This window comes from Seriola aureovittata, chromosome 9 (genome assembly GCF_021018895.1).
Source record: "Seriola aureovittata isolate HTS-2021-v1 ecotype China chromosome 9, ASM2101889v1, whole genome shotgun sequence".
Taxonomy (NCBI): Eukaryota; Metazoa; Chordata; class Actinopteri; order Carangiformes; family Carangidae; genus Seriola; species Seriola aureovittata.
The window spans coordinates 16,585,315-16,612,952 of NC_079372.1; the positions used below are offsets into that span (position 1 = coordinate 16,585,315).

Consider the following 27,638-nt stretch of genomic DNA (forward strand, 5'->3'; position numbering starts at 1 on the left):
TGCTTGACACTGTCCCATTTTGTGACCTTGCTGTCTTGTGGTCTGAATGTGTATGTGTTCACGCTGCAGGGTCTGCAGGTCTATAAGATGTTGCATTTCTATTTTTGTGTCTGCACGGGTGCTATGGTGTGCTGTCGTAAGACCTTGATGTGCCCTTTGGCAGAGTCTGCATCTCTGCAGACTTTGCAGCTGTCTGTTACCCCTAAGATTCAGACATCAGATACACAGATCAGGTAGGCGCTTGACTTGTGGTAGTCTAGTCTAGTTTTCATTTCTCTTCTTTATCTTCTCTACATATTCAATGACAACTACTTCTGCAAATAATGGATTTATTTTTAAACACTACATAAACAAATGAATATTGATATATATATTTTTGAGTAATCAGCCAACAGTTTTGTGATTATTTCTCAGGATGTTCTTGGTGTGTAGCCACCGCTACTGTCAACATCATGTTAGTCAGGGAATGACAGACCCCAGGGTGCCATATGGGACAAGACCCCTGTCTAAAAATAGTAAGGGTCTTGATTGGGGATATAGACCCATATAAACAACTGACTTATGAGTACCCCTAAATGTTGACTGTGGTGGATCTGGGATACCATCCTGACCAGAGCTCCAGAAACCAACCAGCATTCCTACACTTGAATATGAACCTGCCCGAGGTGTGCTGTGTATCTCTTGGTGCTAATTTAAAATAAACCTTGATTTATTTATGAATATGCATCAAAGGGGCATATTATAAACGGAAATATTAAAGTTTCATTAAATGCAAATAACACATACATTTCAGTTGCTGCACAAACAACTGGGCCCCGGAGAATTTGCCCTCTTCCCTGCTTTATAATCCTGGTTTGAGAAATAGACTTATAGCACATCATGTACTGTAGTGCATCTTCCCATGTTTGCAAACTAAATCAGTTGTTTCAGCCTGGTTTTAATGTACTGTACAAACTGAGAGAGAGAGAGAGAGAGAGAGAGAGAGAGAGAGAGAGAGAGATAGAGAGAGAGAGAGAGATCACGTGAATGCGCAAGCCAGGAAGTGGTCTATGCGCGCACTCATTTCAGGTTTGGCCGGACAGTAGAGTGTTTTGTTAAAAGTAGGACTCAGCCCGCATAGGCCGAATGACAGCAACAAACTGAACAGTTTTTTTTTTTTTTTTTACTGTTATCTTTCTTTTGAATTTCGGAAATAAGTAGCGTTAAGTTTCCAGAAATGGGTCCCGGATAAAGGAAAGAATATTCCAGAAACACCGTGGACTACGGGGTTTCGAGTGCGGGAAGGAGCACAGCGGCCCACGGCCGTGAAGGAGCTTAGCAGCCGGTAGTAGCAGAAGGAGTCGCCGGCCATTGTGTGTCAGGAACGGAATTCCCATCATATTGAAGCCCCGTAAGTCTCCCGTTTTTGTGTCAGTATCCATTGGGCCTTTTAATCTCAGACGGGCGGCTGGTGTCAGGAGATGTCATGTTGTGGTGTTTGCGTAAAATAGGTAACCATATCAACCCGTTCTTGTTAGCTAGCGTTAGCCTATGTGTAGCTAATGACATTAGATGTTCGAAGACTGTAGGAGCGTTGGATTGTTTGACTTGTCTTGCGCTCTGCTGGAATACACGGGTAGGAGTTAAGGTGTAGTGGTCCTTCTGATTAACTGTAGCCTTATAATGCTATTTGACAGTATGAAGTATTGTTATGGCTGGATAATTTCAGTCGGTGTAGCCAGTACGGTTGAATTAGCTACAGTATATAATATTAAGTTAACCCCCAAACCACTGTACACGAATTGTGTTGTTCCACGCTGCCCAATGTGTACCGGGTACATTAAAGTAACGTGCTAATGTTACTGAGTAAAGGTTATTTGCTTATTCCAGTAAATTGGGTTGACAAAACATAATCTTCGGAAAATAACGTCATCTTGGCAGTATAAACTGGAAGAGCGTATAGTTCATAATGACAGGCACATGACAGCCTCCAACACGTGTGTCTTAAAATAAACGAACCTCCTGCAGTCGGCTGGCTAACTTGCCCGTTACCAAGCTAACAACTCCGGGCACGGAAAGCTGCATTGTTAAGCTTGCGAACTAGCTTAATGAACACTACCCGAGTTTTTTGTAGATGTGCTGTGTTAAACGCCGAATAAAATGGCTGATTTAGCTGTTGTCCTTTGTTTGTCATTTGACTGTCCAAGCTAGCAACTCGTTGTTGCTATGCTAAGGAAACGAGGCAAGGCTCAACGTCGGTTTCGTTCGGCTAACATTATGTACAGCCATATGCTTTATCCTGTAAGACAATATCCAAGTATTGTTTGGCCTTGTTATTTATAACCTAAAATAAAAATAAATAGTTTAAAAGCAGTGAACTACACTCCTTCCCTGTGTGCGTGTGTGTGTGTGTGCTTGCGCGCGCGTCTGTGTTTGTATGATGCAAACATTGCAAACACTATTATGTTTACCTGGGTTGTTTCACATTACACTGTTAGACACTGAACACAGCGCGCATACTGATGCCAAGCAATCATGTAGATTATCATCAGTTTCTCGTCACGATTATTAAGTGTCTCTCTGCCTTCTGCCTTAGGTCCCCATCCCTTACTAGCCTTCCTGAATCTGTTCTGGGAGAGTTCAGACCAGTATCATCGCCAAGATAGCCGGGCCAGGCAGGAAGAGGCACACCTCAGATCCAGACCCCAGCAGCGGTAGTGATTCCGGCGACGGGCGGCCTGTTAGTGCCAAGTGCCTGAAGATGGCCAGCAGCGGTGGTAGCGAGACAGTGGGCCGTCGCGGTGGGGCTCAGCAGAGAGGAGGCAGCGGGAGGGACAGCAGCTCAGACCTGTCCTCCAATACCAGTAAGAAGAAGCAGAAGGACAGGGCCAATCAGGAGAGCAGAGAGGCCAAGAGGGCAGCAGCAGCAGCTGCTTCGGCAGATGGGGTCATTGCAGAAGTCAAGAAAGGTAAGGACAATAAAACAGTTGTTATTGATTCATTTGCAGATCATGTGTCAGGTTAAAATATTATTAAAAAAATGAAATTGGAATAACACATTATAACCACACTGCAGTATACATATTGTAGTATCTTCCAAACTAAATGTACATTATGCAAATATAGAAGTTCATTTCAGTTAAATTGCAGTGTATAGACCTATTTGACAATTGTAGCACACCTGTAACTGAGAAGCTGAGTGTATTTTGTTTTTCACTTAGAGGTATCTGAAATGTCCAGGAGCTACCATCATTATGTTACAGGTGTCCAGTGAAGGTTTCTTGTAAACAAAGTTATGTTTACATTCAGTGATTCTCACAATATTGTACAGTGCATATCCTTGAGGTCTCACAAACATAGTGAAAGCATGTCCTTCCACATAAAAAAATGTAGAAGCTGATTTTTTAACCTTTTACAATTGTGCATTATTTACATCAGTGCATATTAATATCTTCGTATGTTATTGTTACCAACGTTCAGTTAGCAGATTAGTGTAAAAATAACACCAGGAGGATTTATTGTGTGTGCCTTTGTGTCTTTGTACATGTGCTTGATACAAAGTGGTCAAAATCTCCACACACAAACCTGCAGGTGAGGCGATTCACATCCTGTCACCAGTGTCATGATGCTGACACTGGCAGCAGGATGCTGATTACTGATTGACAAAGCAAACATAGATTTAAACAAAGCACAGTTTACAAAATCACCTATATAAGTGTTTATGAGGAAAAGAAATGGGTAGAACATGTTTATTAGACCACAAGAACACACAGTGTGTTTTTGTGAGACTGAATATAAACAACTTTTGTTTGTTTACAAGAAATCTCCATAGAAGTCCTTTATAAACAACACACTTTGGTTGTTTAACAACAACTGCTAGTATTTGTTAGCTGCTTGCAGAATAACGAGATTCACTGATGTAATATATCATGCCATATTTGCATAGTACGCAATGCATTGTCGCATTAGGTTTGTGTATACATCATCTAGGTACACTGTTTATTTCTTTATTTTTTAATTGTCATGCATAGGTGGAATATGTTCTCTCTCCTGTTGTAATCAAAGCAAAAACATGTCGGTCATGAATATGAAAACTGACATATTGACATATCTGGTGGCTGCTGTAGATAATAATAATAATAATAATGATAATAATAATATAAATATACAATAATAATCTTAATAACTTTATTGGTGCAGCACTTTTCAAAACATAGTTACAAAGTCCGTTACAGAATGAGATTTAAAAAAGTAAATAAACAACAGACACATGGATAGAAATCATAGAACATAGGACCTGATAAAACATAATGTGTAATAAAAACAAGCAAAAATAGATGAGCAACAGGTTTACTGCCTTCTGGGAAAAGTACGTTTTGAGGAGAGATTTAAAAGAGGCTGCTGAGTTTGCTAACCTAAGTTCCTCGGCTAGGGAATCCCATAGCAGCGGAACTCAAACAGAAAACACAGTTTCATTTGACAGTTTAGATGTCAGCTCTGTCAGATGTTAGATGTTGTCTAACCTTCCAGCTTACAGTGTCTGTATATTGAGATGAAGTTGAATTATTAGTTGATTTATCGATTAGCAGATTGACGAAAAATAATTTGGCAGCTACTCTGATAATGGTTTGATCATTGAAGTGTTTTTTAAAGGATAAATGTCAAACATTACCTTGCTCCAGCTTCTCAAATGTTAGGATTTTCTAGTTTTACTTTGTCTAGTGTGAATAAAGTGTAGATTGCTCCAGGTATAAATACTAGGCTTATAATTTGGCATCATTATCAAAGAAACATATCTAGATAGAGACTGCTGTTATGGATGTGTTACAGTTTTGTTGTCATTCATCCATTCTGTTGTCATACATTTATGATATTAATTATTCTGCATGAGGCATTGAAACATTTAACACCTTTCACTTCAGTTATTAAGGAGTTGGTCTGATCTACAAATAGCAAAGATCAACATTGTGATCAGTAGTAAAAACACATGCAGCCTTGTGTTATTTAGTCCCACTGTTCCTTTGCTACGTGGAAGCTTTTTTGTATGAGCTGGCTGCTTTGTACATACTGTACTTTTCATTTGTTGTGGGATGTGTCTCATTAAAGGTTTTTTTTTTTTTCTTCTTTTGAGTTTTACATGCTCATGTGCGGCTGTGAGTATAGCTTTCCTCTCTGATGTTTCATGTCTTTTATTGAAGCGCTTGTGGCTGAATGTGCATTTTATTGTAGGAGGAGGAGGAGGGTTGCCATTCAGAGGTGGACATCTTTTTCTTGTTTTAAAAACACTCCCACACACATTTGACAGTAAGAACATGTCAACATTTCTTGGTTCCAACATCTTCTTCTAGTGGTAGAGCTCAGTAAACTCTGCTCTGAGTTTTTAGGGATGACCTTTTAAGTATTTGAGGGTATTAAAGTGCTCTGCAAAATCCTTGAGAGAGACATGCTTTCCCTTTGCTTTAGGTGTCCATACCATTTACTATTTGCTTGTGTTCCCTAGAAGGAAAAAACCAGCTCACTTATACATGTTGGTGAAAAACATATCTTACTCAGCCTTTATTTTTTCCTGCACATAAATCATTAAAATATTGAGATAACATTGCTAATGACTAAATTACTCAAACCTATAATTGAGTTGCTTCATGTGATGGATAGGCCTGACACTGGTTCATCCCTGGAGGCAGATGTGCTCATGTAAGGAACATCACATTTCCTATAAGCCCTTGGCCTGAAAGCCTGTTGTTTCATAACAACACCATCTCATATCCATCCAAAGTCAGTAAAGATGCAAGTAAACAATGCAAAGCAGTTTTTCTTTCTTTTTGCATGTGTTGCCACTGAACTGGTTTCCAAAATGTTGAGTATCTGCCAATACTGAGTGTTGTTAAATAGGCTGTAATGTATTAAAACCGTAGAGATTTAAACATTGTATTAAAGTGACCCACTGGGTAAAAGCAGCCCTCATTTGTGGCTGACCCACCACTCTGTTATAAAATGAGGAATTTGCCACCTGTGTGTGGAAAATAAGTTGTGTAGCTTGTGTAACATTTTGAGCATGTGTGAGTACATGTAACTAACCTATATTTCTTGAACTGGTGTTTTCCAACTTGTCAACTTAAATTTATAGTAATATATTTAGATCAGAGCTCAAAGTAAAGCTTTAATGATACAGATAAGCGACAAGTTAAAGGAAAAACTTGCTTCCACACAGGTACACTGCATAGTACAATTAAGCTTTTAACATCCAATCATGCTCTATGGCATATACAAAGATGCTGAAGGCCCAGTTTATTTTGTATGAAGATGGCAGGAAAATATCTAAGTGACTCTGAAAGAGGGTTCATTGTTGGGATATGGATGACAGTAGCTACAGTCACAAAGACGGCTCAACTGGCTGGTGTTTCAATAACAGTGACGTGACATTTGAATTTTAGATCTACCGGAAAGATGTCAGTAAATGGGGTTGGAAATTGTGGTCGACAGCGTCTATTTGAGGACCTTGACCCTCGTGCATTGGTGTGATATGTAAGGAAAAACGGGACGTGATCAGACTCAGAAAGAGGCATCCATCGACAGTCACAGAGAGGGATATTATAGTAGGGCTGCAGTACGTAAACCCCTCACTACAAAGATGAATGCACATTTGAGAGTTCAGTGGTGCAAAAACCAGAGACATTGGTCTACAGAGATGTGGGGAAAAAAGTGATATGGTCAGATGAGTCATCCTTCACCACACTGTCGACAAGTGGGCGAGGGCATGTGTGGCGCACACGAGAGGACAGTACAAGCCTGAATGCTTGACCTCTACAGTGAAGGGATCCAGTGGCTGTTATGTTGTGGGGGGCATTTTGCTGGCATGGTTTGGGTCCCCTTAGTCACAAAGTTGTTCTGATCAACTCTATCCTCTGATGAAACATTTCTATCCTGATGGTAGTCGTCTCTTCCAAGATCAAGGTTCAATGGATCAATAGTTTGAGTATGAAAATGATGTGAATCATATTCCGTGGCCTTCACAGTCAGTCATTGACGTGTTGGACAGCTTTCTCCACCACCAGCATCAAAACACCAAATGAGGGAATATGTTTTGGAAGAATGCTGTTCATCCTCCAGTAGAGTCCAGAGACATGGAGAATCAATGCCGAGGGTCATTGAAGCTGATACGGCACTTCATAATTAACCAGGAGCACCTCCAGTGTGGATACTCGACACTGGATCCAAGCATTCTTGTGTGGATACAACATCCTGCTGGATTTGGTCTTTGTTGTCTATGCTGTCTTGCTGAATATCACCAGAGGGCTTTTTAAACAATAACCTACAGTAGATAACTTTTTAGGCAATGAACACCTATACATGAGAAAACTGGGCTGTCTCTACTCCTTAATTTACTGGAACTTTACTTTGTTTGGGTGTGTCTATCTTTGTCAAGCTGGTTCTGTTTTGAATGTTGGTGTGGTTTCCCACTACACAGTCCATTTGTGTAACAATATTTGTATTGCTGGCTGACTCCTGAGGTGCAGTAATTCTGGCTGAGAATCCTAATCTGGGAAGCTTTGTTTGTCAAGGTCATGAGAATGCCCCAACTCTCTCTGTCTCGACAACACCTTCTCTAGTACCTGTCAAACCCCGTTGGTACACATAACTGTGGTTCATTTACTTTGCTATCAGAAGCACTCTTGTCCATGATCAGCTATTGTCAGATAGATAGATAGATATTTCCTAGGGGAAATTCATGGATGTTCTTAAAGGTATTAGAAAGGTTTAAGGGATGAGAGTCAAATTGTTGTCATTGTCAATACAGTGAATGTCTTATTAGATTTCGTTCAACCACATACTCTGTGTTGCATCTGACAGGTCTTAGTACATTTCAAGTGTAGAGACAAGGCCAGATAAAGACTCAAGCCAATATGATAGTTTTCAGGCCCACTAATAGTGTTAAAATGCTATGTAATTATTGCACTTATTCTAATGAGGCAATAATTTTATTTGGCAATATAGCAGGCATTTGCCTAAACACATCCTCCAGCCACAATAGTTCCAGACTGACAGTCCTCTTTCCACAGATATCATACAAAACTACTATTTAAAATTGTATGAAAGCATAGGAAGCATAGGAAACCTATGATTAAAGTAAATCTGAGACACTGGGTATATTCTCAATGCAGAGCTATTCAATTATTGGATATGTCTGTAATTTAACTTAAACATAAATGGTTAAATAAGGTGTTCTTTGTCTGTTAATAATTATAGTAATAAAAATGAAACAATACTACTAATACTATTTAATTGAGATTTAATTGTATTGATTATGCTTTCATTATGGATTTTTACCTTGAGGTGCAGATAGAAATGGCGAGTCCAATATGTATGTATGTCTTTCTTGTGACATCAATGGACTATAATTATGTGAATCAACTGTATATTTTATTGTTTTCATATCTTGAATGTTGTACCCAGTCAGGAGAGTACACTGTGGCATGACTCCACTGGGAATACCACTGCTACCAGCTGGAAGGGATTGGGTGTTGCTTGTGACCTTTTTAGAGCGATTAAGTTAGAGAGAGAGGGTGAGAGAGTTAAGGAGTGACAGTGGGAAAGTTAAGGGCTGTCCAGTCGTCGTCGTTGAAGACTGACTGGAAACACAAGTGTGTGTGTGTAGGATCCATACGCCAGCAGGGCGTCTGTTGCTCCTTCTGCTTCTTTTTTGGGATGATTTTTTAGTTCGAATTGTCGCCACAACTTTGAGGTCACTATGAACAATGGTACGTTTGTTTTGTTCTTTCTGTCAGAGTTTCTGCTCTTGATCGTACCCTTAAAGTGTGTGTATGGTTTGGTGGTATGTCTTCTGAAATAAGTCAATCATTTGCTTTCATGCATTTGTTTACTTGGAATACAGTTTGTGTGGCACACTAATTTTAGATGTCCCGTCTGTGATTGCTGAGTTGACTGTACTGTCTGCTTCACTCTGTGTCTGAGTGCTCTGTGCTGACCCAGTTGAGCACATGAGTGCAATGGTATGGCCTATGTGAGCAGGTGCATTTCAGTGTGTGAGCATGTGTGTTCTCTCAGGGTAGCAGAGGTACAGTATGTTCACCATTGGTCTTACTGAAAAACTGTTCTTTGTCTGTTGTACTCTGCATTGTTTTTACTCTCTGATTGAATATTTACCAGATGGGATTCACTTTAAAATGTTTCTGCAGTGTCCATGTAGCTCGGGCAGTGGCCTGTGACTAATATGTATTCTAATGAAAAATGAATGTACTCTAATAATCATGGTGCAAAGTGCATTTTTTCCCCAAGTTCCTGCTCTGGTTGTACATCAATGTGACTGTTGGTTCCTTTGGGTTTTTCAGATGTATTTGTGGACTGGAAGCAGAATGTCAATGAAGTGACTGTCAGGCTGCGCTGTGGGGAGGGGGTGCAGAGGATAGAGGACATAAGCACAACCTTCACGGATACACACTGCCATGTGTGCTTCCCAGGTAAGTCATAGAAATGTAAGCATGGAACAAAACACAGAAAATAAAACTGTGAAGCATAAATAGAAAGAAGTCTGTTGAATGTTGTTAACATTAAATCAGAAAAGAAGAACAGGCACAGTTGTGCATTTGGGTTTAGGCCTTGTTGAACTTTAAACCTATCTTAAGAGATTGCATTATCCACATATGTTTTAACTGAAACATATCTTTGTCTGACTTGTATAGCTTGTCTTTTACCGTATATGTCAAGTGTATGAGTCCAGTCTTGCTCCAATAACATCTGTATGCATGTTTTCATCTTTCAGATGGACGGCAGTGGAGCTGCCAGCTGCAGGAGGAAATTGAGGCTTCGTGTAGCAGAGTCCAGTACAAGGAGAAGGGAGGCTTCCTGCACATCATCATGCACAAGAAGATACCCTTTCACATCTGGCCATCACTTAAGGTGAGTCACATAAGATGAGTCTTTCTCCATACATGAGTATATTTACGTCTTGTTTTTATCTCTTGTATTTTTCATAATATTATTTATTATTTATATTATTTCATGAAAATGTTTAATATTAGTTGAGACACAATGAAAAGTAGCATTCACACGGTGAACAGAATCTTCAGCCTTTGGTTAAATGATAAAAATGGCTTTGCTTCTGTCTGTGCTGTTACAGTCAAACAAGAAGGAGAAGGAGAAAGTGGCAGCGCCCACAGAGGCCAAAAATGACAAGGAACCAGAGATGAAGCCTGTTGCATTGGAGTCTTCAGAGAAACCCAAGCAACTTCATCCCCAGCCTCCCTCGTCACCTGCACACAGCGAGTCAAGACGCGGAGGCGGCAAAGCTGAGCGGGGTGTCAAGCGCTGTATGAAAAACAAACCCGCATGCGACAAAGCCACCATGGACTCTGTAGGGGCGAAAGGTGGAGCTGGAGAAGGCTCAGCCACCACCAGCAAGCCTGTTCCCGTCACAAAAGCCGAGCAGCAGCCTCAGGAACCCAGTGCCAAGCGCACCATTGTACGGCCGCCCAAGACCACTAAGGAGGCTACATCAGCTGCTGACAGGGACACACACTCTGTCAAGTCTAATAGTAAAGCTCCACACACACACCTGCCCGCTGGTCGGAGCCCGCAGACACAACGCAGGGATGGAAACAACAGAGCAGACAGACTAAGCAGCGGTCAGGAACCGAAACCTGGAGTTGCTGTCGCTGCTGCCAGCCATACCAACAAAACTCAGGTGAGACAAGTTGTCACCTTGTGGTTGGTTATAGCTCCAACTACGTTTCTTTCATGTAACATGTTAAAATGTATTTACTTAAATTATTTTGCTTATTTCTTGTTTTTTCATTTACATGAACACTTAATATTAGTTTCTGATTATTAGCCATGGTAGTAGAATTTGCAGTTACACAGTTCATTATATCGTTCTATAAAACAAAAGGAAAAAAACAACTATGGTTTATTAAAGATCAGTCTGTGAAACATTTCCAGAACTGCTGGAGTGCAGAGTGTATTGTTTAACTCCAAAATCTAAAGGTATTCAGTTTATTATCACAGAAGTCTAAGAAAACTAGTGAATATTCACATTTGAGAGTTTGGAGTCAGTCATTTCAGCCTTTTTGAGTAAAACAATGACTTAAATTATTCATTGTATATTAAAATGCTAATCATGTCAGCTCTAAAACTGTCAGATGTGATTTGTGTTTAATTTTATTCTGTTATAAAATATATATATGTAACTTACATCATGCTTGTCCATAACCAGTTTAAAATTGTAACTGTAATTATGACTGTCACAAATTAATATTATAGCTGCTATCAATAAATATAATTCCACTTTTGAATGCCATATGATTTAAGATTATACCGTAATGTTATAATATCTTAATAAGTGTGGGCTCAACTTGCTCTCAGACTGACTGGTTTGAACCGTGGGAGAACTTCAACAATAAGCGACTGCATTGTTTTATCTGTTCATGTAGAAACAATAGGAATTGTTGTGATTATGTTTGGTATAACCTTGTTTTAAACTACACCTTCTACAACTACAGGACTGGATTTAAATTTATAGAAATAAATCATAATTGGATAATTCCAAATAATTAATTCAAATCATTCAGCACTATGATTTCATAAGGTGGCAGCCAATAACACCATCTGGCCTGTGTGGGCCCTCCCTTTTCAAGTTTCCCTCGAGCTTAGAGACTTGTGATTTAATTAAACGTTATTGTGAACTGTCAACTAACGACAGTCTTGCAGTTTGTTCACACAACAGCTTGTCTGAGTTTAGAGGAGTGAACCAGACAAGAGACTGCTTTGTCTGCTGTGTGTAGTGTAATGAGGTGTCATCACAACATCTAGCATCAAGATGCTATGATACTGTGCACGGCCTTGGAATCAAGTTGTTCACTTTCTTCTTGATAACTGCAGTGAAGAGAGGGAGAAGAGGAGTCATGGAAACCTTAGAATCCACTGCTCTTAGATGTTGAGTTAATCTCAAGGCTTTAGGTGGTGAGAATTATTCTCTGAAGGATTTACATAACATTTCTTTTCTTTCTTTTGGGTCAGGTGGCAGAGAAACAAACCCAGTCTTCAGACAGGTCTGGAGCAACAGCACCCGGCAATGAAAGCCAACCAGCAGCTCCCATCAGCACCAGTGACTGCCTCAAACCTGTCGACTTCAACAGTGAAGTGGACTCCGCTTATCCTGCAAGACCAGGAGACAGAACAGACTCAGAGCCAGAGAAAAAGCCTGTTGAGCAGGAATCGGAGCAGGATACTCTGATCTGCCAACAGCAAGGATCAAAAGAGACGGTACCAGCACCAACTGTTGGCATGGCTGCCAAACAAGGCCCGTCACCCGGTGTAGCCCAGAGGCAGGGCAGCTGTGACGGAGAGGAGAAGCGGGACCAGTCCAAGGAGGAGCCCTCTCTGGAAATTAAACAACAGGAAGGTGTGTTGAAGGCTTTGAAAATACAGAAAGCCTCTGGTGTTGGTTTATCATACAAGCGTTTGTGTTAAAATTGTCATTGTGGGATTTAAAACCAACTGCTGGCGAGGTGTGCTTGTGCGTGTGTGCGAATGCCTTCACATACCTTTCAATAGATGGTAGAAAAACAATGGCTACATCCCAATGAACACAATTAAACACCTTCCAAACCTTTGACCCTGATTTTAATCCAAGAAGCTTCATCTTTACTATAGATCACAATCCATACAAATTTTACATCTGTGTTTTCCATTTTCTATAGGGTTTATTTTCTGAAAATATCAATGTATATACAGTGTGTGCTGATAGGTGAAGCAATAACAAAGTGTATAGTGTCCATATAGTTTGTGAACACTGACTTATTCATCAATGAAATATGAGTTTGCTGATATATAACTATACCTAACTCCCCACAGCCCCAGAGCCGATGGTGAACCTACAGTTTGTGAAGAATGATTCGTATGAAAAGGGCACAGACCTCATGGTGGTTAATGTTTACATGAAGGGGATCTGCAGGGACACAGCCAGGGTCATCTTCAGGGAACAGGACTTCACCCTCATCTTCCAGACAAGGTAGTCAATGTACATATGTTACAAATAAAGAGCAGTTATCCCAGTTATCCCAGTGAATGATGGAGATGTTTCTGTGTCGTCTTTCTACAGTGATGCTAACTTTCTGCGGCTTCATTCAGACTGTGGACCAAACACAGTCTTCAAGTGGCAAGTCAAACTCAGGTAACTGTTGCAGTCACTGTAAGCCAGTCATCAGTTTTTCAAAAATGATTTTCAAATTTAAAAACTCAGTATTTAAGCAGCAGAGATTGCATGTTTTCCTGTGCAGTTGTTTGTATGAACTGTACATGTTTGCTGAATTGATTTTTTTTCTAAGAAACCGAGCCAGTATCACTGGCAAATTGGAGCAGTTATTTGTCCAAATCTAGGTCAGGTCAAACACATGAAATAGATAAGGGAGTACCTGACATGTACTGATAGTAAACTGTGATCCCAGGTCAAATCAGACTTTTATCTATGTACTATTGTTTTTATTTTGTTTTGTTTTTTTTACTGCTTACTTTTATTACTTACTTGATTTATTGCTTACTTGACCCAAATGTGATAAAGATTATTTTGAGACATTTATCCTGTTTAATGCTAATGAAATACTCATGGAAGCCATTTATTTAAAGGATCAGTGTGTAGGATTAAGGGGGATATATTGGCAGAAATTGAGTATAATATTCATCATTATGTTTTCATTAGTGTATAATCACCTAAAACTACGAGTCATTGCGTTTTCATTAGCTTAGAATGAGCCCTTCATATCTACACAGGGAGCGGGTCCTCTTCCATGGTGCCTGCCATGTTGGAACGCCACGTTTCTACAGTAGCCCAGAACAGACAAACCAAGCACTGTGTTTAGAGGGGGCTGTTTGAATTTTAATATTAGTATATAATAGTAGTATATGTATTAGGATGCAATCTGCTACCTCAGCACCAAATGCCACTATATCCTTCACACCGGTCCTTTAATTCTATTCACCACAAAGTCTAATCTGAATTAATCAAGTTTATTGACGTCCTTTGAGTCACAATTTAAATGTTTTAAATCTCCTTAAAACAGTTACTGTTTTAAAATAATCAATATGAAACCTCATATTTTAATGGGTGAAACACTGAGAGCTGATAGGTGGTGAGAGTTGGCGTCACCTCACTGCCCTTTGTCTTTTTATCTGACCTGTCTTCTTTTCTCCCTCCTGTGCTTCAGGAACCTGATCCAGCCTGAGCAGTGCAGCTACTCCTTCACCCCATCCCGCCTGGACATCACCCTGAAGAAGAGACACAGCCAGCGCTGGGGGGGTCTGGAGGCCCCTGCCACACAAGGTCTGCAGCCAGGCTCCTACTGGTCAACACTGTGCGGATAGAGTTTCTAATGTGTGATATGTGGTGAAATGATAACACTCTTCTGATAGTCTTAGTCAATCCCGAACATATGTAAACATTGTAATCTGAAAATCAACATACACCATTTACACCTCCTAGGTAAACACCATTAAAACCATATTTTTAAACTTAAACAATGCACTTAAAGCTTCAGGAAGAACACTCTAACATGTGAAGAGCTAGTTTGATATAAATGTAGACAGCAGATCCGTCTGCCTGTGTGTATGTTTACTATGTGTGTGTGCTTTTCAGGTGGCTCTCAATGACAGGAATTTGAACTCTGTAACTTAGTCAGTAAGTAGATCTCGGTACCAGTCTGATCTGCCAGACTCATGTGGGCTGCAGACTGTGTGGCCCCTGAGAGCCAGGAAGCAGTTCAGCGTGGGAATAGAGAAAATGTCTGCTTATTTTACAGGTCCACAATGACAGTATTCACTTGATACACACAGATGTTCTAAACGTGTATAAAATGCGTTCAAGCAGCCTTATAATTCAGAATGAAGATTCCAGAAATAAACAAATACTGAGTGAATATTTATTGTGTTTAAAGGGAGCTTGGCATTCAAGGAAATGTCTGTTTTCCCCATAATTAGTACAAAATGACTATGATGACAATGATTTCTATACAAGAAACTTCCAAGGGAATTATTTGTAAGTAACAAATCCTTAAAATAAAGCATTACCAAGACTTGAGGTTTGATCTATCAGCACTTGTGTATTGATTAATTGACTAAAGAATAATTAGTTCAAATATGTCTGATCTAATGATTCTTAATTTATTTCAAAGTCATATGTTATATGTGATATGTGACAGGTTATTATAATAACAACAATAATAATAATAAAGTTAAAGTTATGTAGCACTTAGCAAAGTCAGATTACAAAGTCCCTCACAAGCATAAAATAACAAGCAAACACATGCAGACAAATTACTCAAGATTATAAGTAAAAACAAAAAAAATAGAAACGCAAATAAGAAATGTAAAAATATCTGAAATATTTAAAAGACATTATTTAAAAGCTTTGTGAAAGAAATCTGTTTTTAGAAGCGATATAAAAGAACATACTGATTTTGCAAGTCTAAGCTGATTATTACTGTTCATGTCCTGTGGGTTTGACCTTCATCTTCTAACCACAAGCTCCATTCTCCTTTGTTTAAGGTGCAGTGGGTGGCGCCAAGGTCGCTGTGCCCTCCAGCCCTGCCTGCATGGATAAGAGCCAACCAGGCAGCAGCCAGCACAGCCTCCCAGCCAAGGAGGAGCCACCAAGGGTCGGGGAGGAGAAACCCAAGGCCCCTAAGGCTTCATCCAGAGTGGAGGATGGTGGTCTGGATACTGTAGCTCCTCGCACCGTCTCTGAGCATGTTGCTATTACCAAGCCAGAGACCACAGTTACCGCAGTGAGTGACAAAATACATAATCATAGAAACTGTAGAGTAATAATGAGACAAGACTAAGGAACACATTTTTGATTTGTTTACTGGCTTATTTGGTCTTACTAGTTTGTTGTTGGGTATTATTAATTGGTGTGCATACATATATTTCCTGTCCTAGCCTAAGCCTACCTGCATGGTGCAGCCCATGACCCATGCACCTCCTGCCAGCAATGAGCGCCACGAGGAGGAGGAGGAGAAGAAGGTGTGCCTGCCTGGTTTTACAGGATTGGTTAACCTTGGCAACACCTGCTTCATGAACAGTGTTATCCAATCCCTGTCCAACACCAGAGAACTCAGGGATTATTTCCATGGTAAATTATGTATTACACTACTTTGCTTAGCCCTTAATAAATAAAAAAAACTTGTACCGGTATATTTTATTGGCATTCTGATAAAATAAATTTGCTCCTGTTGACCAAACACATCATTTATTTTATCTTCCATCCTGCTGTGAACGACACAACCTTCTTGTATTGCTAAGAAATATAACAGTGTATTTTTATTTGTGCTTTGATACACAGATAGATACTAGATATTGTTGTGATAATTGTCGCCACATTACTTGTGGTCGTGTTGCCTTCCTCTGCTTGTAGCTGAGGGACTACTGATATGGATGCAATAATGATGCTAAGGGGCCCCCAGGGGCAAATTTAATGTGGACTCAGTAAGTTTTTATCTGCATAAGCCAGATACAGTTTCTGCTATTTAAACATTTAAAACATTGAAGCAAAATCTAGGTCACCTAGTTTTTGGACTAAACCAAAGGTGATTTGATAGAAAATTGTTACTGTATAGATGAAACATGAGATGATGAAACTAGATATGAAATAAACTACAAAGGGTTATGGTTTGTATTGATTCTTTTACATTCATTATAAGAATAACCCAAAGCAAACACAGGAGGAGCCATTTCTATAAGACATGCTGTGGCCTGAACATCTCACATGTTTAAAACAAATTAAAAGTTTTGCCTTTTTTGTCACTCCATTCTATATATATCCACAGGAAGTCACGTTAAGTTTAAATATGATGGTGAGTCACTGTTTTTCCCTCAGTGTCTAAGAACCTAGTGACTCATGCCTGTATTTTCTGTGCCCCTGCAGATCGAGCATTCGAGGCAGAAATCAACTGCAATAATCCACTGGGAACAGGAGGCAGGTTGGCCATCGGCTTTGCAGTGCTGCTCAGGGCCCTTTGGAAAGGAACTCACCACGCCTTCCAACCCTCAAAACTCAAGGTACACAAGCAGCACCCTGACGTTTTCTGGATATGACAAAAGTGCAAAAATATTTCTCCGTGTCTGTACCAGCTAAGACGTGTTTTACTTTGAAAGAGTTACATTTGTCTTTGACTGCAGCTTTGAATGTAGCAAGTGCAGCATGATCAGTGTTTTCATTCCTTTGTGTTGTTTGTAACCTTGCAGGCAATTGTGGCCAGTAAAGCCAGTCAGTTTACAGGTTACGCCCAGCATGACGCTCAGGAGTTCATGGCTTTCTTGCTGGACGGGCTACACGAGGACTTGAACCGCATCCAGAATAAACCATACACAGAGACGGTTGACTCTGACGGACGCCTGGATGAGGTAAGTGTTTTTGTCACCTGTGTTTTTTTTTTGTACTGAAATGACAACCTGCATTTCTTCCTACAGTCTCATCAAGGCCTGATGATATGTTTCGTCTGTTGTTGCAGGTGGTTGCAGAGGAAGCATGGCAGAGGCACAAGATGAGAAACGACTCCTTTATAGTGGACCTCTTCCAAGGCCAGTTCAAATCCAAGCTCGTTTGCCCAACATGCTCCAAGGTAAAACACAATAAGTTTCCACAAAATGCTGTTCACAGTAAATGTTTTTGCCTTGGTATAGTGATGAGTAACCTGCTTCCTTTCACCTTTACTTCTGTCTTTCTCTTCAGGTGTCTATCACCTTTGACCCTTTCCTCTACCTGCCAGTCCCACTGCCCCAGAAACAAAAGGTGCTCTCAGTTTTCTACTTTGCTAAGGAACCTCATAAAAAACCCATCAAGGTAAGATCAAATAACGAGTTTCTAATTCTTGCAGTCATACTACTGACAATTCAAAGATGTTGTTTTGTTTAGAGGAAACGTAAAAATGTCTTACATGTGATCCAGGCTTTAACGTACCTTTTTGTGTGTCTCTAGTTTTTGGTCAGTGTGAGCAAAGAGAACTCCAGCACTGCTGAAGTCCTTGAATCCATCTCCAGGAGTGTGAGGGTCAAACCAGAGAATCTGAGACTTGCAGAGGTGAGATATCTAAAATAATCAGGTTTTCCCACCCTGATACAAATTTCTAAGATCCAACTGATAATTGGACTTCCCTCCTCTCAGGTGGGGAAGAACCGCTTCCAACGCATGTTCCTGCCGTCCCATTCCCTGGACACGGTGTCCTCCTCTGACATGTTGTTCTGCTTTGAGGTGCTCTCCAAAGACCTGGCCAAAGAGAGGGTGATAGTGCTCAGAGTGCAGCAGGTAATAAAAGCCAATTCCTGATTATACGTTTTCTAGAGCATGTTAAAATAGATCAGTGTGTGCAGATATTGATCGGTCTTTCTTTGCCCTCTGTTTGCCCTCCAGAAACTCCAGGTCCCAAACATCCCCATCTCAAAGTGTGCCGCCTGCTTGAAGCCTCCAGTGTCTGAGGAAGACAAGCTGAAGCGGTGCACTCGCTGCTATCGTGTGGGCTACTGCAATCAGTGAGTCAGCCTGGCACAGTGTTTTCCAATGTACACCAAGGCATACGTCATTTTGTTCTTATATTAAGTCCATGAACTATTCTATGAAGATGTTAACTCTTTTTCATCTCCTCTCAGAGTATGTCAAAGGACCCACTGGCCCAATCATAAGAGTCTGTGTCGACCCAACATGGAGAACGTGGGTCTGCCCTTCCTGGTCAGCGTGCCGGAGTCTCGACTCTCCTACACCCGCCTCACTCAGCTACTAGAGGGTTTCTCCAGGTACACGCTCTCACTTACAGTCCTTTAGTGTTCATCGTCATATCAAATGTTAAATGACAGACACGTAATTGTTACAACAGCTGATGCACCTTGTTACATGAATCTGATGTCAGTTTCACATGTTGGTCTCATGTCTGAATAATTGCTTGAGGCATGTAAAATGATAACACAGGTGTTACTAGGTTGGACCTACTGTATTTGCACAGAGACGCAGAAGCACAAACTTGGTTGTTTGTCCTTTCAGCTGTTTTGAAAGATTAAGAAAAGTATAAACCCAGTTTCACTCAAACTACCCTGTTTTTACCACATGGGCAGAACAGGTAACAAAGAGCTGCTTGTTAATTTCCATCTGAGACCCAGATAGTGGAGGGAAAATCATGTGAATATTTAGAGAAAATACATTGCATTTTCACATCTAGTGTTTCTACTAGAATATATTCAAAGGGCTTAAACAAGTTTGCATTACTTTATTTTAGTTTAAGGTCATTATGAGGAATCACTTAGTTCTTCTTTCTCTCTGTGCAGGTTTTCTGTCAACGTGTTCCAGCCTCCTTTCCAGTCAGGCAGGACGTCGCCTGAAACATCTCAGTGTCGGGCAGACCTCCCCCCAATGCCAGCCGGCTCACCTGAGGGTGTTGGGTCTGGGGATGAGGCCATGGGTGGTAGCAGTGCTGTAGGAGCAGGTGATCTGGAGCTGGAGAGCCAGTCTCTGTTGCCTGAATCCCAGGCAGAGTATGCTCAGGCCTCAGCCATCCACTCTGCGGAGTCAGAGTCCCTGTCCTCCTCCCAGACCTCCCTCTCCACCATGCGGACTACAGACTCAGGATTCACTGAGCCAACGTCCTGCTGCTCTCTGGACCCTCATGCTGAAAAAGAGACGTCCTGTGAGAAGGCAGTGCGGCCAGAAGGTGATAACACAACATGCGGATGCTTCAGTGTTTTTGTTCTTTTTTTTTTACCTCTTGCATCACCTTATTTCTCATTGACATGTTTTGCAGCTGCAGTAACCGGGTACCAGCATCCAAGCGAATCCGCATCAGGTCATGCCAGTCAGTTCTACATCTCTCTGCTGGACTCTAACAACAAGGAGCAGAGGCTGGATGAGAAAGGTATGACCACACCTCTCTTCAGTACTGATATTTAATATATCCTAGTCATTTTATTTTCACATGTTGATATTAAAGCCTTTTGTTGAGACTGTTAAAGACTGTCCAAAAAGTGATATTAGGCTATAAGCTTTTTTTGTTGTGTCCACTGTTGAAATGAAAAAGTCCAACACACAAGCATTATTTTTCTACCTCCCCACCAACACCTTTGTAGAGGACTTGCTTGCGGACCTCCCTGAAGACGTGACCCTGGAGATGGTTTGGAAAAACAACGAGCGCCTGAAGGAGTACGTCCTGGTGAGCTCCAAGGAGCTGGAGTATGAGGAGGACCCCGGCTCGTTGAGTGAGACAGCCAGAGCGGGACACTTCACCCTGGAGCAGTGCCTCAACCTCTTCACCAAGCCAGAGGTGCTGGCACCAGAGGAAGCATGGTAGGAATCTTTATTTTGTGAATAAATCATTTAAAAATAAGACCAGTAGCATTTGTACTGGGCCATTAAATGTTAAATACCAACAGTCCAAAGCCTAAATATACTTACAATGACATAAAATGAGGCAGAGAGGCAGCAGCTTCTTACACTGGAGAAGCTACACAGAAGAATTTTTATCAGTTTTGATAAAGTGACTGAAACACTTAAAAGAATAGAAATCAAACCGCAGTGAGTCAGTACAGTGAGTCAGGTGGGCACTGTGAAACTCTCTCAACAAACAAAACACAACACTGCAGCAAATAAAACTTTTCCTATAAGGTTATGGCCTTTTAAAGACAGCTAAGGAATACATTACTCTCAGTATTGAGAGTGAGAGTAAACATAACATCATTTTATCCTAGATTGTAAAAGATTAATATACCCATATTGATTCAGCAGTTTTTAGACTATATAATAAATCATACATTTTTGACTTCTAGGTTTTTAAGAGTATTGCAGAATAAACAGCACTATGAGTCTAAGAAACTAAGGTGCAGAATAATTAATTGAAACCAGATTTGTCACAGATTCAGATTCAGGAGTAGGTCTGCCCCAGAGCCTGCCCAGGCATCCAAACATGGGCAAACTGACCTAGTGTTTAAGCTCTATTCAGCGATGAGCTTCACCCTGTGATAGCTGCAAGTCAGTGTACCTTGGTTATTATTTGATTATTTTCAACCCCAAACAGACATGACTTCTTTCAGTATTTTATTACCTAAGTGTGGTGTTCTTGGTCTTTCTTTTTCACTGGGGAACAGAACAATGTATGACAATGGCCTATATCAACAATACTCTGTTTTTTAAGGTACTGTCCAAAGTGCCAGCAGCACCGTGAGGCCTCCAAGCAACTGCTGCTGTGGCGTCTGCCCAATGTTCTGATCATCCAGCTCAAACGCTTCTCCTTCAGGAGCTTCATCTGGAGGGATAAGATCAACGACATGGTTGACTTCCCCGTCAGGTAAACGCACTAAAAAGTCACTTTACATATCAACTCGTCCACGTTTTTCTACACCAAACCACTTGTTTCATAGAATGATTTTGGTGATTAAAGGCTCGTGCAGTACTTTGATCACTGCGTTCACTTGTTGTTCTTGTCTTGTAGGAATCTGGATCTGAGCAAGTTCTGTATTGGCCAGAAGGATGAGATGCAGCAGCCTCCTATCTATGACTTGTATGCCGTCATCAACCACTATGGTGGAATGATAGGAGGCCACTACACGGCCTACGCTCGCCTGCCAAGTGACAAGAACAGCCAGCGCAGTGATGTTGGTGAGTGTGCAGTTGATGGTTTTCACAAGCGTTCCAGCCTCCCTTTTCTGCTGCCCTGTTGCTAACCTCTCTTCCTTCTCCTCTACCCATCCTCCCTTTCCTGCAGGCTGGCGTCTGTTTGATGACAGCACCGTGACAATGGTGGAAGAGAGTCAGGTGGTGACGCGCTACGCCTATGTCCTGTTCTACCGGCGACGAAACTCCCCCGTGGAGAGGCCACCGCGCTTCCTCAGGCCAATGGGAGCCGAGTCACCTACTGCAGCAGGAGCTACTGCCAGCCAGGTGAGGGCGCCACAACCACAAGAGACAGAGTCCGAGTCTGTAAAAGGGCTTTTCACATTGAAGTAAAGCAGCTGAGGTTTAGGTTTTATCCAAAGTTGTAATATCACTTGGCTAACTCACATCTTACACCAACTTTTTTTTACCTTTTAAAGAGAGCAGCTGATTCAGTTTAATCTTCAAGATCAGACACACTCACACTCACACTCACACTCACACACACACACACACACACACACACACACACACACACACACACACACACACACACTCACATCTTGTTCTTCACACAACATTTCTGGTTTCTCAGAACCTGAATTTAACAGGTTAATGAAAGCAGTAGTGTATAATGGCACAGTGTAGTCTATGATTAAATAAAAGGTGTAAAAGGGGTTTTGGGAAAATATCTCATGACAGTTAATTCAATGAGTGTGACCACTGAAAATTCACTTAAAACAGGAGAATCTGCAGATTCATCCTCGAACAACGATGGTATCACATGTTTATTCTACAGTATCTACACTCAGGTTGTGTCTGCTACTTTGAGAAATGATTACAGCTTCTTCACCAGGTATTGTGAGCTGCAAAAAACATGAAGAGTATATTTGAATACAACTTGAATACAAATCCTCCTTTCCTTGAACTGGAGCAAATTGATAAGTTTGTCCCCCACTGTTTAGGAATTAGCCGTGTTTGGCAGGCGCTAGAAAAGCCAGTGTGATAAGTGCCTCTGAGAAAAAAGTGCCTCTTTTCAATTAGTCTTGATAAGAGCTCCCGCTCTGTGATGCTTAATAACTCCATCCCAGTGGCTTCATGATGGATAGATCTGTCACAGAGATGGTCTGTTATTCTCAGCTCAACAAAGCTCAGCTGTCTGGCAGCATTAGCATCTCGTGACATTTAGTTTTTCAGCAGCTTCAGTGGTGTGCACTACTACAAATGCAGAGCATGATTTCTCTCACTCTTGATGATGCATTGTGTTTTTACACTTAGCTTTAATCACAGAGGTTGTGGAAGCAACCTTGTGATGCTGATGATGGAATGAGACTGTATGTGATCCTAAAACGGAGATGAATGGTTCATTTTTATGACTTTAGAAACGGATTTACTTCTGTATCTGTGTTGTAATGATTGTCTTTAAGTCAGCACTCGACACTGAATCATATACCTTAACTTTTTGGACTTGGAGAAAGGGTTTGAAGAGCACAGTTAAGATTTTCTTGTATTTTTTGATTTACTTAACTGTGTTTTTACTAAATAATGTGAATTTCCTCCACACGTGTCCATGTGACTTCTGAAAGCGTCTCAGATTGTCTGATGTTGTCCTTAGACTATCAACAGAGAACGTCAGGTTACGTCCTTTAATCAACACATTTGATTGACTGTGAGATAGATCAGCTGAATGTCTCTGATTATAATCATAGCATGTGTTAGACCACGCCTTTTCCCAGAAGCTGACACCGGTTTCCGCCAATCGCAGGCCTCTCTAATATGGCGGGAACTGGAGGAGGAAGAGGAGGGGCTTGACGAAGGCCCCCGCGGACTGTTCCGCTCTGCGCTGTGGAGGCGACAAACGCAGAGGAACAGGGATGAGGAAGACGAAGACAGAACTGAAGGGCCGGTGCGACGGCACCGCGGGCAGAGGATGTCGGACTATCCCGACGACGACTGCGTGCGATACTTTGTTCTGGGTACGCTGACGGCGGTTTTGGCCCTGCTCGTCAATTTGGTCTACCCTCTTCTTTACAAAGCCAACTGGACCTGAGCACCGGCTGGGTGGGGACTTGCTTTGGCTCGGGGCTTTCAGCAGCATGAATGTGAGGTTGTTCAAAAAAGGAGAGGTTAGATATAAACTGGAGAGTAGGAAGTTTAATACTTTCACATCACATCAGTCTTCAGCTAGTAAAATGGTTTTCCATTCTCTCCAACACTGCAACACTTGACATGTATTTATAACTGGACATGGCTCAACCCTTTAAATACCTTTGGCACTATTTCACACAATGAAACACGCTAAGGAAACATGTAGACGAAGTGACGGCAAACAATGCCCCGTCATCATAAGAAGACCTATAGTTAAAGCTGCAGTAGTGATTCTGTCAGCACACAGTACTGGTATGTTGAGTGTTAACTATTCACAACATTGCCTCTATGCATTGTTTTGACTCTTGCTTCCAGTGCATGTGTACTTTTTAACAAGGGTGTAGTTTTTAGAAACATATTTTTAACAATAGTTCTCACATGATCAGCCTTAATCATTACACCCACATACACATGGAAGATGTAGTCGTGTGGAAAAGCTCATCATTGTCTTTTAACAACAATTAAATTGTCACTCAAGGACCAGGAAGACTGTGAGGTGTGATTGAAAGCTCACAAAAATGCTAATATGTAGGTGTTTGAGTTAAGATTCTTTCTGTCAAAGACGCTTTATAGTTGTACAGTAATTATTAATAATGAGAAAATGATTCCAGTGCAGAAATGAAGTCGCTTAAAGGCCTTTAGTTTTAATTGCACTACAAGATGGCAACTTCCTGCAGAACGAATGCAAGAGAGATGAATGGAATATGTCTGAGAGGAGGCAGTGATTCATTTTAAATGTTCTATATCATGAAGCAAAGTGTACCTATTTTTGTGTGTGACCTATTTGCTGTTGCCTTTTCCATGTCCGTTACATGAATAACATTCATTTTTTTAGGCCTTAAAATTTGCTGTTTGTGTTTTAAATGGTCTCTGTCAACGATATGTACTGCAGTTAACTGTCTTTTTTTTTTCCTATATAACATTTGTGTTTTGGTTTTTATTGAAAACTCTGTCACAATCTGTTTTTAGTTGCTTTTTATGGAACTTTTTTAAGCCATAGGCAGGTGAGGATTGAGTTCTCAGGATGAATTGTAGTAAGAACACACTACAAAAAAATAAGACGAGAAAGTGACTGATGATGCACAAACTGGGAATTACCGTCCAGTTGTGAATGTGATGTTTTTAATTGTGTTGCTTTGTTTTGAGTGGGACGCTTCAGAGGTTTATTATGGACAGTTGTGGAGTCAATGTGCAACCAGTGCAGTTAAATAACAAAATATGAGTATATTGTTTTCTTGCAACACTGCAGTGCATCATTGTTATTTACTGCTTTTGATTTAATTTGAAAACCCCAAAATATGTTCCTTATTTATGACGTAACCACCTAAAAAACCTTTTTTTTCCTCACATTTTAGACTCCAAACTGTCCATAGCTGATGTCTTTACTCTGCAGTCATTGTGGGTGGTGTGTATTTGGGTCTCAGGGAAATCTTCTGGTATCATGGCAGTGTAGAGGACCTATGTTTGCCTTAATTGTTTGGTATAGCACCATCAGACTGTGTATACTTAACTCAGATATATGCAAGACTGAAGTCCATGTAGTTTTAAAACTTTATTAGGTAAAGCTTGTGCTCAGCATACACTGCTATGGTGATGAACTTGACAGTATGAAAGCTGTTTATACCCAATATATAAGCAGCAGTGAAGAGGATTTAATTTTATGACAAGCTTTGCTGTTTTTAAATCATCTAAATGCTGCTGCTGTTTTCTTTTTTTTTTCTTTCTTTCTTTTGATGTTGACTGGATTGAAACGGGCCTGACTGAAGGATAAATGTGTGTAGTCTGCTATAAAATGTTCATTGGCAAGAATAATCATGACTTATATTTTGTGAGGAAATAATGTAAAGACTGTAATATACTTTAAATCATTGAACTGTCGATAAAAAATCATTGCAAGTACTGTATTTAAAATTCTAGCCTTCATAATTTCTCTGCAATAATGTATCTAGATACCTCCATATAAATGCTGCTTCCTTATATATATGTATATATATACATACATATATAAGTATTGTACTCCTTTTGGAAATAAAATCTCCATGTGTTTATAGTCCTCATGTATGTTTTTGAAGTCATGTAACATCCTCACCACTTTCTCCTCACACAGCTGAAATCTCCCAGTGTACTAAACCAGCATGATTTATTCTTCACACTGGTTTATTTTACAGGCCTCTAGCCAGTCACTATTCGGGACAGACCTGGATCCTGAAGGACCACCGTCGCTGACCCCGGAGGTGCCCTCTGACCTCTTTGCCCACTCTGGAGAGTGCACGGCGCCATCCTACAGCAACATGGAGGAGGTGGACTAGTCGCGACGAGGACTGAAGAGAATGCAGATCAGAGCCGGTGATCCAGGGAGGTTCCCGGGTGGAAACTGCTCCTCGGCTGCAGACAGATCAGTGCTCATTTATTACACAGGCGCCTGAAGCCGTCGTTACAGTAACCGTGCAGTGCTGGAAGATCTGGAGGTGGTCTCTGAGGACTGGACAGCACTCACTTGTGACAGACCTTCAGATGCACATTTAGATGTGTACTCAGTACTAACTAGACACACATCATTGATATACTCACATTAATATACTTACCCATTGATAAAGACTTAACGAGCTGTATATGTAATTATATTCATTCAGTGCATATAGGGGGACACGCATACACAGACGCTAACACACTTGTATAATCTCATAGCTCCTGTTAGCTGCTGCTAAAGGAGCTCATCCTCAACCACCTAACAGAGTCAGTGGAGTGCCTGCCAGGCTCCCACGCACCAACGCACCTTGTGGTCTGGTTTCAAGCTAAAAACCTCACTGCTAACCTTTACCAGACCTTTTAATCCCTGGCTACAGCTACGGTGGATTACTAGGGTAAATTTGGGGAGTTTGAGTGAAGATTGTTGTCATGTGCGTAAATCTTTTACTTCTTTTGTTTTGTTTTTTGAGGTATTGCCTGGTTTGATTTGTCTGTGGCAGGTTATTCAGTAACTTGGATTAGGATTGTAGAAAACAAATGTGAGACGGGTGAAGACCTGCTACATTTCTTTTTTTTTTTTCTTTTTCTTTCTTTTTTAAATACAGAGGGCACACACTGTTTGTGTTTTTGTTTTTGCTTTGTAAACTTCATTTGGCTTCTGTTGCTTTGGCGGGTTTTGTTTGTTTTTTGTACTTGTTTGGATATTCGATCCTGTGGATGCAATTGTCAAAGGCTTCAGTATAAACTGAAATGTGCATGACTGCATGTTCATTCAGGCTGTAACCCGAGCCCCTGTTAAGTCCCTCCCCATCCACCTGGAATTTTGCTAAATTTCATTATTTCTGTTTTGCGTGAGTTGTCCGGTCTCACCCCTTCCCTCCTTTGTAATGGATTGCGTATATAAAGTGGGGATCATTAAAAATGCTGCTGTGGATTCATATGAATGGTTAATATAAATAAAAACAATTTTGAGTATTGCTGACATTAGTGCTTTTTAGTTTTGTTTTGTTTTGGTCCCAAAGGCCCGGATTCATTCCTTCTAAACCATTCCTTTGAAGATGTCAGCTCGGGCTGTGATGGCTGTGATTGACTGTTTTAAAGAATCAATGTAGCATTGAAAAAAAAAAAAACACTCAAATCATCTTATGACACAACAACAAAAAGTATTGTTGCAGGTCCATGAGCAGGGGGATCTGCTCCTGCTTCAGGACTGTGTAGCAGGTACAAACTGTACCTCACACTTCCTTTGTTTTTGTTTTTTTCTTTAGTGAAAACAATCAAACTCTAAGCGCAGCATGTTTAGCATTATTAATTACACCTGCGTTTGTTCTGTGACGGGTCAAAATGTCTGTTGGGGACACAGGAACTGAAGCACAAATAAACAGATATAAGGAAGTAGAAATAA

General features: G+C 40.8%; 1 protein-coding gene across 5 annotated transcripts; it reads left to right on the plus strand.

Annotated features, from left to right (window-relative positions):
• The first annotated feature begins 1,079 nt into the window (after positions 1–1,079).
• usp19 (ubiquitin specific peptidase 19) lies at positions 1,080–27,215 on the plus strand. Of its 5 annotated transcripts, none has more exons than XM_056384729.1 (26): positions 1,080–1,390; positions 2,576–2,948; positions 9,330–9,458; positions 9,761–9,897; positions 10,118–10,681; positions 12,013–12,397; positions 12,850–13,006; positions 13,097–13,168; positions 14,199–14,314; positions 15,535–15,773; positions 15,928–16,120; positions 16,913–17,046; positions 17,233–17,391; positions 17,499–17,609; positions 17,720–17,830; positions 17,966–18,067; positions 18,152–18,292; positions 18,398–18,516; positions 18,634–18,777; positions 19,303–19,685; positions 19,776–19,886; positions 20,098–20,314; positions 21,159–21,311; positions 21,456–21,622; positions 21,729–21,904; positions 25,933–27,215. In XM_056384729.1, exons 2-26 carry the CDS (start codon positions 2,741–2,743, stop codon positions 26,071–26,073), a joined length of 4,569 nt encoding a protein of 1,522 aa, XP_056240704.1. In that variant the 5' UTR covers positions 1,080–1,390; positions 2,576–2,740; the 3' UTR covers positions 26,074–27,215. The 5 variants fall into 5 exon arrangements, with proteins under 5 accessions (XP_056240704.1, XP_056240705.1, XP_056240702.1 ...); XM_056384730.1 differs by having other exon boundaries at positions 15,541–15,773; XM_056384727.1 differs by lacking the exon at positions 25,933–27,215 and adding an exon at positions 23,382–25,817.
• The last annotated feature ends 423 nt before the right edge of the window (positions 27,216–27,638 follow it).